This window comes from Sardina pilchardus, chromosome 19, assembly GCF_963854185.1.
Source record: "Sardina pilchardus chromosome 19, fSarPil1.1, whole genome shotgun sequence".
Classification (NCBI taxonomy): Eukaryota; Metazoa; Chordata; class Actinopteri; order Clupeiformes; family Clupeidae; genus Sardina; species Sardina pilchardus.
The window spans coordinates 12,455,442-12,466,441 of record NC_085012.1 but is presented as its reverse complement, the minus strand read 5'-3'; the positions used below and the strand labels follow the sequence as shown (position 1 = coordinate 12,466,441).

The 11,000-nt window shown below is 43.5% G+C and overlaps 1 protein-coding gene across 1 annotated transcript in view; it reads right to left on the bottom strand.

Moving 5' to 3' along the window:
* Nucleotides 1–320: 320 nt before the first annotated feature.
* The window catches only part of ofcc1 (orofacial cleft 1 candidate 1), a 62,600-nt gene continuing 51,920 nt past the window's right edge, over nt 321–11,000 (bottom strand). Inside the window, exon 6 of the mRNA XM_062521914.1 lies at nt 321–460. Within this exon, the coding sequence (XP_062377898.1) occupies nt 321–460 (140 nt within the window). The remainder of the gene's footprint in view (nt 461–11,000) is intronic.

The window sequence follows — 11,000 nt, the reverse complement described above, 5'->3', positions numbered from 1 at the left end:
CGTTATCTAAATAAATCACCATTAACCACAACTGAAGAGCAAAGTCCTCCTTGGAGCTCCGGTCTATTTTCAGTTTTCAAAGCACCTTCTCCTCAGGAGCTGCTGCACCTCATCGGGATGCAGCAGTCGATAGACACGCCGTTAGCCTGATGGCTAGGCTAACCAAATTAACCGAGCGCGAGTTGCCAGTTTTGTGGCCCACTTCTCTCGCTCTTTTCTGGTCGACAGCCGAGCTCGCTTTTCCCCCTCTCCCTCCCTCTCTCTCTCTCTCTCTCTCCCTCTCTCTCTCTCTCTCTCTTCCCCTCTCGTCTCCCAGGGTTCTAGCTGAGCTTCTCCACAAGGTACCGCAGACTATCAAAGTGCGGCTCTTTAAGTTTTGTATTTCCCAGGTTCTCTTTGTTCTCCTCTCCACCGTCTCTCCTGGGTCCAGTGAATGGGAGTCTCAGGGAGACGTGCATGGCTTTGGGCGAAACAGAAGCAATCTTTAGGGAAAAGGATGCTTTCAAATTGAAGGGGAGAGGATAGCCAGCCGAGGGAGGAGGGGCATTTAGTGGTTAGAGTGATATGAGAGGTGTTCTTCAAGAGGAGAGGAGGGAGAAGGAGTGAGGACCAGTGAAGTATGGCCATTAGAATTCAGGGTTTTTTTTAATGTGTTATATTAGAACTTACACACATACACGCCACAACATCCCCTGCCCCCACACACCAACAATACATCTTCTACCCCCACAAACCACCACATCTTCTATCCCCAACACACCACAACATCTTTTACCGCCACACACCTAACACACACTGATTATTAGAGATGGTCACAGTCACACAAGACACAAATGTTGCCACTACCGAGAAAAAAAAGTATAGTTGCACACAACACACACGCACGCACGCACGCACACACACACACACACACACACACACACACACACACACACACACACACACACACACACACACACACACACACACACACACACACACACACACACACTGTTTTTCTCTATTAACACACACACATACACATACAACACAGAGACATTGACACACACATACACACACCAACACACACATCGCCACCACCACCACCAAAAGACCTCAAAGCCTTTGGGATGATTTGATTTGCAGTGATATCTGAAAGCGGCCTCATCGTGCTAACAAGATTAAGCTGAGCTCTTGTCTGTTTCTTGCACTGCAAATTTGCGAGGTGATTAAAACTGTCTCTCTGCTGGAGCAAGCGCTGGCCACTGGGACGGTTGCCAGGTAACAAGACATGACTCCTGTTTGATATCGCTACATGGGCAAAAGGCTAGCTGCAGAACTCTCTCTCTCGCCCTGGCAAAGAGCTAACAAAAGAACGTGCATGCTTCCCCCGTATCCCTGTCTGGTCTGCATAATACACACACACACACACACACACACACACAGAGAGAGAGAGGGAGAGAGAGAGAGAGAGAGAGAGAGAGAGAGAGAAACAAAGCAGTCAAGCTAGACAGGGTTATGGAAAAAAAAGAGGGAAATTAAGTTGGACTTCAAATGAATGCCTTGAAAGCATGCATATTTATATAATTACCAAGCCCCGGCGAGGAACTTCATGTTTGGTTTGAAGGAATTCAGACGTGGGTTTACAAATACAGTGGCTTAAGTCATAAATAGGATCCCAACATAGTCATCAGCGACCATACATGCGGGATACATATACCCCAAAACTGTAATGTTTACCAGAGGAAAAGCTCAGTTTTAATCCTTCATCCCTATTCCGTATTTACTGAATTGGATTATGCATGCACACGACGGCTAATGAGGACTTAAAAATGCAATTATTGCTTAAGCAAAAAAAATGCGACTTTTTGATAAATGTTTCTATTAGCTAATAAATGGAGAATCAACAGACTTAGAAAACTGCTTTATTCGGGGCTTGAAATTAGCCCATCAATCATCTGGGAGTTTGTTAACTATTTTTCTAGGCTCTTCCACCACACCCTCACCCCCAAACCCACTCCCCCCCCCCCACCAACTTCCTCATTGGAGGTTTTGGAAATACGCAAAAAAAAAAAAAATCATTAGAGAGAGGAAGAGACGGAGCGGGAAAACAAAGGACAAATTCACTGTGATTACATCACCCAAACGCTCACCACATAAAATATCAAACAGAATTCTCCTTACTTTTTTCCGTCCAAAAAAAAAAAATGGAAAAGAAAGGATGGTCTACTCAGGTCTGTGGAGTGCTGATGAGTGTGCAGACAATCATTATCAATCATGTTCATAATTTATAAAGGCAGGACACGGGTCAGAGGAGGACAATCGGCACAAGGTTAATCAGGACTTTCTGGGGGTCAGTATTCCTGAAAAGTAGCTTTTGTATTTTTCATGAGGCCATTGATTACATTTTCACACGTATGAATATGACATGATGGGCTCTTCAGTGGTTAAAATTGCTGCATTGATTCCAGCCAGCTGCCCATACAATGGACATTCCCATAAGGAGATGTTAATAAAGAGGGCCAATGGCTTCTTTATAGTGCCACGGAATGATCTCAGGCATCACTCACTGAGGTCTTGACAATAAATTATTGAGTTATTCTGTGAAATATCAACATTACATGCCTTTTGGGGTATTTGAGGAGTTGTAATCATGTAATATAGTGAAATGCTATTTCTATTCAGAATTCAGCACTTATTATTTGCTATAATACATTAATACATTGAAATACATCTAGTGTGTGTATTATACCATACTGTAGGTATTACATCACTTATCGCTACAGCAACTAAATCCACTCAACACATACATATTTCTTGTCTTATTGCTGGTTATTTCTGGCCAACAACTGACAAGCAGATAGATATCGGATTTCCTCTTGTATAAAACACTGCCTCAAAAACTGCTCATGGAGACGGTCCTGACAAACCCTCAACAGCTACTAGATTTCAATCAACAGCCTCATTCGCCACTACGCTAGCTGCTCTACCCCTTGGCCAGAGCCAAGGCTGGTGTCAATAGCTGATTGAGAGCTGTGCTTTCCCTTTGCCCCCCCCAACTCGACCCGCTCCCCCCAACACACACACACACACACACACACACACACATTCATTCACACACACCTTGTACACACACACACAGCCACCCTGTGTGTGTGTTCACGTAAGCCCATGCATTACGATGTCGTGACACCTCACCATGGCTGCTGTTGGCTCACGACAAGTGTTCTAATTGGCGGCGTTCCCAAATCATGTTTTTATTTTGCTACAGAGTTTCTGAAATATAATCAGTTCGCCTAATTTTATTGCGTTTCCTAATGAGGCTTGCCTTGAGCAATTGTACTGTGTTCCTTAGCAAACAGCCCATGTCAGGCGGCTAGATTAATCTTGATTACTTTAGCCCTTGATGAAGTAGGGCTACAATAATTCTCTAATTGGGGAATATTGCAGCGTTAGTAAAGAGTGATAGATAGACAGGGAGATAGATGTTTGGGTCCCGCTCCTGTGGTAATTGTCATACTATTTATGAGATTAGAGTGCATAAGTGGCGCAATGGTGGCAAAATACAGAAACTAACAAATAAACACAGATTGATGAGCCATTCCATTACCATGCTATTTCAGGCTCACTCGGGGCGTGGCACCTTGCCTGCCATGCCTGTCTGGCCTAATCAACCCATTACGGCCTAAACAGCCAACAGTCCCAATGAGCAAAAGCATTGGGGCTGTCTGTTATTCAAGGCGGAGGTTTCACAACTCTCGTTAGTTGTCTGTTATCTGCTTATTATTGTGGCAGGCTTGATTAACATCTCTTATTTTTATATATTGAGCCATAAGCACAGAGGATTTTTATATTATATAGGGCAGATGTGAGCTGTGAAAACCTGTGGAGATTTTAAAAGGCAGAAGGCGTTTGAAAGAGGACAGAAGGATCAAATGGATCAAATACATACTGATTGGATGACCGCCTGTGGAGGTGTTCAACAGCAAGTAGACATATGCTGAGGCTGGTGTTTTTCTCTCTCTATCTCTCCTCGTCTCTCTCTTTCTCTCTCCTCGTCTCTCTCTCTCTTTTTGCTATTTGTGCTGACTATCTCCCTGATGCCTTGCAGGTTTGCTGAGTCTCATTTTGTTGCTTTTGGGGGGTGCGAGGTGGGGGATCCTGAACCCCTCTGACTGAGGGCTCTGCAGTGTGCACGTGTGTGTGTGTGTTCATGCATGCCTATGTGTGTGTTTGTGTGTCTATATGTGGAGACTGGCAGTGCCCTACAAATGCCCTCTAAGGGGCTGGACAGAGGCTGAGGTGTCCCTAACCCCACCCCGCCCCAGCCCACCCTCAGTAAGCGCAGTGACTCAAATTGACATACAGTAGGGTATGGCACATCTCAGTGAGCTTCGTTTCTGTTGTCACCCCTGCAGTCACCTTTCCCCTCACTTACTGCCTATGCCCACACGACATCCAAGATGTGTTCTCCCCAAGAAGACGTGGCTGTTATGATACATGTGATACAAGGTTATCATTAACAAAATAAATACGGTAAATATGGTCTTTATTAACTTTTGTGTGCTGTGAAGTTATGATTTTGTGCGTCATTTGTATAGGTATATAATAATAAGGTCATTTTATATGTGGTATAATGTCATATTTAACATGAATTCTTAAAACCCATGGGTGGAGAAAAGACAAAAAAAAGAAGAAGACGAATCAGAAAAAAAAACATATTGAAGCATTCTTCCAGTTCCAGTTGTCTGAGAGTGGGTGAGCCAGCCTTGCCCTGGTGCTCAGGCTGAGGCGCCCGCGTGTAGTGGGCACACGAAGCGACTGTAAATACGGCCGCTTGTCACAATAATGACAGAGTCGGCTCCATTCTGTTCTTTTGAGTTTATTTCTTTGATTTGCCACCGCTGACGACTTTGGCCTGGGCCGATCTCCAAGGTTACTGTCAGGATGAATTTGATGTCCTTGGCTTTTGCGTCTTTCTGCAGGGCTGTCACATCAACTCAACTCTGAGCCTCGTACCAGCCGGGACCTCTGGCATACTGGGTATTAATAGAATATTGATACAGCCAAAATAGTGTGTGTGTGTGTGTGTGTGTGTGTGTGTGTGTATGTGTCGTGGCAATTTATTTTTTAGCTTATTTATTTATTTATTTATTTATTTATTTTCTTTTGTATTCCTCTATTCTTTGCTTTCTTTTTGTCACGTCTTTTTAAACTGCAAATCCTTGTATCAGTGCTCCTGTGATCAAGAGCGGTTTAATTAGCGACTTTTTACTACCTTGGTGTCCCATTAAATTAATTATTAATTAAGCAAAATATAGGCGGGTTTAATGCCTCAATTATCTGAGCGGGTTTATTATGGCAAAAGGGGTTGAGCAGCTAGATGAAGGTTCTTCTCTCTCTCTCTCTCTCTTTGTCTCCTTCTTTCTTTTCCCTTCATCTCTTCTTTATATCCATCTCTTTTCTTCTTTAAACTCTGCATATGTGCACCACAAATGCAAGTAGCTTCTTGCTTCTTAGAAAATGTCTGGTTAATTGCAAATGCTATCAGCACAACAATGGCACGGCCATATAAAAACAGAAGTGACTGAGGTTGCTGTGCCACTAAAGAAACTGGGACGGAGTCCAATGTTTGGCTTAGCGATCCTGAGGACATGCCTTGGCACGGCGTGCCATCTCTCCGCTCAAGTAATATCATGTGGGGCGACGCCTTTTGCTGGATACCTGCTTCCTTCCTTCCTTCATGACCCCTCCCTGGAGGAATCTTTGTTTTTGTTATCTCCTATGCATGCGTGCAACGCAACACACCACTGCAAAAAAAAAAAAAAAAGCTACATGCCATGGTAAATGCCAGCCAACACCAATGTATAGTAAAGAACTGGCAATTACCAAAACATTATCAAAGACGCAGATCTTGGGGGGGGGGGGGGGATTGAAATAAAAAATGAAATAAAATCAATGGACCCGTGAGGCAGATAAAACAAACCTTCTGAGACATAGGCATGGAGAACCCAGAGTTCCTTTGACAGAGCCTCGCCCCTCGGTTAAGCAGAGGACCTATGACAAATGGCAATTTATGAACAAGCACATTGATTTTGATATAAACATAATTATCATCGAAGCCTGCGCAAATTGGAATGATGAGATGGTGAGTTCATTATCTGAGAAACCACATGGGAAGTGTAATACTCTAATTAATTCTCTTTAATGAAGCCAGTGTTTTTGTGCAGTGTTGGATTACTTCTATGATGCATTGTTTACTAAGGGAGATTGTCAACACCTCACTGGGTAGCACTGTACTCCGCCAAAGCCAAGGCGCCCGGAGACTTTAAAGACTTTCTTACACTGTAGCACATTTGAATCACTGCAAAGAACAAATGAAAGACGAATAAAGCTATGAAAAGCATATACTGTACAGCACAGCGCAGTGCATACATACTTTATGAATATATCAGCAATATACAAGTTTTGAAACCATGGAGATAAGTACATGATAACTACGTGTATCAAGGTACGTTTAACTGATTTAATTGTAGACAGATTTCTGTGGAAAGCTAACTATTTTAAACATTTGATAAAACTAAATCTTGAGGGAGTACTAGACCTCTAAAATATGATACCTCTGGGTTTTTTGTTTTTTTTTGTCTTTTAATGGACATTGAAACTTTTCCCTCCTGATCTTGGCTTCTATCAGTAGCCTTTGAGCACTTCACGTTCATGAAGGCATCCAAAACTATTTTCAATAATTGATTCTGTACTTTAATTGAACAGCACGACTGAATGACATAGCTCATTACTTTCCTCATTAGTTAATTATCGGAGAAGTAGGACAAGTCAATAAAACTGAAGGCAGTAAATTTCAATGCTAATTAGCGGCGTTTCCTCTGAGACATATTTAAAGGCAGATTAGTTACCTGAATGTCCCGTGACGGAATGGGTGGAAGGAAGAGACGAGAGCAGGCAAAGGTTAGCTGCTTCGTCGTCATTAAAGCATGAATTATTAGAGATGCGCTGCTGTTAAATAACCAGCTAAAGAGGCGCCCTCCTTATTAAAATGTCTTTGGGTGAGTATTGCTTATAAACAAGGGTGTCTATATGGAGAGGGGGGGAGAATACGGTTACTCTACAGTACGTTTAGAAATTGTCTTGAGAAAATGAAAATAAAATGTTCATATTAATAAATCAATAAGATACATACTCAAATGTAGTGAATGAAATATAAGTACATATTAAACAAGGTATAAAAAGGTTGCAAAGTAAAATTTATGATGTGTCTACTATGTGTAAAAATAATAGGCCATTATAACTTTAATTCAGTTTTGTGCTTTTGTTTTCTAATATAACCATGACAATGATTGTTTTTCATTCTATTGAAGTAGATTATTGATTAAATTGATCATGGTTTGTTTTTGTTTGGCCACAGGACGGTGTTAATGGTGTGCTTTTTTCTTTTTTCTTTTTTTTTTGACTAACGGTCTGGTTGTGAAAGGCCGACGGCTGGTGCGTGGGCGTGAGGCGGGAGGCTGTGACACGTACTCACCCCGCCTCCGCCGTGTACCCCGAGAGAGGCGCGGAGAACGGGGGGGCGCGGGGGGGGGGCGCACCGGGCCGACTCCGACACAAACATGTCTTTTTGACATGCAAATGAGCCAATGAGATACTTAACACCTGACATGGACCATGACTGTTTTATTCACCCCATCTAATCAAACTCCTCACCCTGCCGTCTTTGTTGCTCTTGCCCTCCCTCTCTCCCGCCCTCCCTCCTTCCTTCCCTCCCTCTGTCTCTCTCTCTCTCCATCTCCACTTGACTGTTTTTATCACGCCTCCCCTTCATTGATCCAAACAGACCCTGCTTTTTGTAATGTGTGTGTGTGTGTGTGTGTGTGTGTGTGTGTATGGGTACATGTGTTTATATGTGTGTGTGTGTGTGTGTGTGTGTGTGTGTGTGTGCTTGGGTGTATGTGTGTGTGTGTGTGTGTGTGTGTGTGCTTGGATGTGTGTGTGTGTGTGTGCTTGTGTGTATGAGGTTGGCTGCAGCCACTGTGGACCCAGGGGAGGAAGTGACAGAAGGCTGCTTTTATTTAGCTCCTCCGCCTCACAGTGTCATCTGCTTAATCATGAGGCTAATCGACAACACCGTCTCCCCGCGCTCCCCGGACAGGACAATGGCACCTCATTCATATTTAACACAAAAGCAGCGTTTAAGTCATTGCACGCATCTGAAGGGGGATATTGTGTCTTATTGTTGTAACTCTCCGAGGAGTTTTTTTTTGGAAGGGTTGAGGGTTGAGGGGGGTCTATCCCCTCCCCAAAACAAGCATATGCTTTTCACTTCTGGTGTTAAGCAGCTGGACTTGGTAGGGTCAAAACCACGGCATTAATTCACATGATTAATTCAAATGCTTAATTCTGCATTATCGCGGGCTCAGATATAAAATTACCAAGACAAATATGTACTCCACTGAATAATGAATTACGGGGGTAAATTTAATTATGCAACAGGGCGTATAATAGTCGCCTCTTTCTTTGGACTAATCTCCTCTTCACCTCCACTTGAAGTGTGGTGTCAAATTCTGCCCAGTGTTTAGTCTGTGCTTTGTTAGCCCGCCTAGAAAAAAAAAGAGGGATTATTTAATCATGACTTAAACAGTCTCTTTCCAGTCTCTTGAGTCTATAACCAAATGCTCTCCATGTGGCAGAGATGGCAAAGAGACTGCAGTTAAACACATTAACAGTTCACTTCTTTTGTTGAGTCCCACAATCAAAAAGCTTGAGTTAGCTGTGGCTAACGCCTTAATTCCCCCTCGCCGCTGATTATTACGTTACAAACTGTATTGACAGTGATTACATAATAGACATATTAGCCACAAGACAGCACTGGTGTTGGGCTGATCCTGGTGCTTCTCCCTAGTCTCTCTCTCGGGTTTCACTAAAAGATTAAACAGGGTCATTAAGGACAGACAGAGGTTCATTTCGCTGTTATGAGCCCTGAATTAATCATTAGGGATGCTATTTAATGACATACTTGGTGGGCTGATTACTTGTGTTCATGTTAATTACGATGGTTAACTACAGTGCACCTATGAAGGTCCTTTTGGTGTTTGGCCTGAAATTCCCCACTTCACCACACACGCACACGCACACACGCACACACACACACAGACTGACACCCACACCCACTTTATTTTCTCCTTCAAGCAAATTAAAGAACATAAAAGAAACAGCTGTGTGTTGCTCAGACAGAGCCATTACCCCTTTATCCTCTACTGCTGTAGAAAGAACTTAGCTGTGTCCTACAACATTAAAAAATGGCTGACATTCACCACACTACAGTGGAGGGGTAAGTGTTTATCAATCTATCTGTGAGAAACAAATCACCCAAACACACACACACCCAAACACACACACACACACACACACACACTCACACCAGAAGAAAAGGCTGATACTATTAAAACAATGCCATTAAGGACCACCTCCATTTCCCCCTCAATAAAGGAGACGTCGGTCGGGAAAAGGGTTTGGGCGCTTGGCTCTAACGTGGTTAGCATTAGGGGAGGGACGGGGGCAAAGGGAGGTCAAGCTGGACACATCCCTGTTTGGCGGGACGTCATCCGTCAGGCTAAAAACCGCCATGGTTAGCATCGGGGGCAACGGCCCGGGGTGACACAGGGAGGGAGCTGGTGACTCCTCACACTCTTAGAACCATGGAAGCACATAATGGGGTTAAGGCCCTGATGGCTATCAGAGACAAAAAGAAAAACTCTTGAGATTTTTTCATTCCACTGACAACCCCACCACCCCTCCCACCCCACCCTGCCACTCAATCCCCCCCCCCCCCCCCCTCCTTTCTAGCCCTTCTTAAATGGCAGTTGGGGGGGTGGAGGGGGTGTTGCGTCCAGCTATTCCACAGAGATCTCCAAATGAAGATAGGCCACAGCAAGAATGGGCTCTGCTCCCTTTGTGGTGGCTGCCAATATTATTTGTGGAAAGGGGCTTGTCCAAACACGGCGCTGGGCCCACGTCTTCACAAATTGTAAGATGGGAGAGGTTTATTTTCTCAAGATTAGAGTTAAGGGGTCGCGTTTGAAAGATACGCGGCCTTGTAGCACGATTTGCTTTTATTTTTTCCCCTATCGTCCTGTCCCATGATTAAATCATCAAGAGAGCTTTGAAGCAATTAAGAGGCCCTTTTTTCAGTGTCATTAATTTATTTATTTCTCATGATATTTTTTTTTTTTTTAAATCAGCGTTTATTTTTTTCTTGACAACTTTAATGTGATTGTTATCCAAGAAAAAAGAGAAACATTTTTCAACCTCGCTTAGCTTGGTCATGTGATGAAATGAACATGCTCCAAACGTGAAGTAAATGGAGCCTCTCTGGGTGCAGCAACAATGAAGAGCTCTCTTTCAGGAGCATGGTTTTATTATCTTCTTTCCTCGTGAACAACAGTGGATTAACTCAGTTCCCCATCTTGCCCTGCTTGTCTCATTCCTTTGGACCAATGACAATGCTTTGATTTCTCTCCCCCCCCCCCCCCCCCCCGCCCCACTCAACCCATAGAGCATAGGCTTAAATGCTTTCCTGAAAAGGCCTTTAGAAAACCAGTAGAACTGAGATAACTTCTTCTGAGGATTTTTTCCCTGCTCTCTCTCTCTCTCTCTCTTACTCTCTCACTCCCTCTTTTCTCCCTGTCTCTTTCTCTCCCTCTCTCTCTCTGTTTTACAATCTCATTAAAATGGGCCTTTGTTTTGCCACTTTATATGCTCTGATCTCTCGCTCAGGACCAGTCAAGAGGCTGAGAGAGAGTTTGAAAAGGCCCCCAATGTCACAAAGAGGCAGCTTGTTCAGTGATCATAATAAGCCTGCCCCTCTCTCTCTCTTTCTCTCTCTTTCTTGTCATTCTTTTGGGGAGAAAAAAAAACAAGAAAGACAGAAAAAAAAATGCTGGAAAGGTCACAGGCTGGCGAGATATCGTGAGAACTTAATGAAAGTTTTATAACTCTTGAAATGTTTA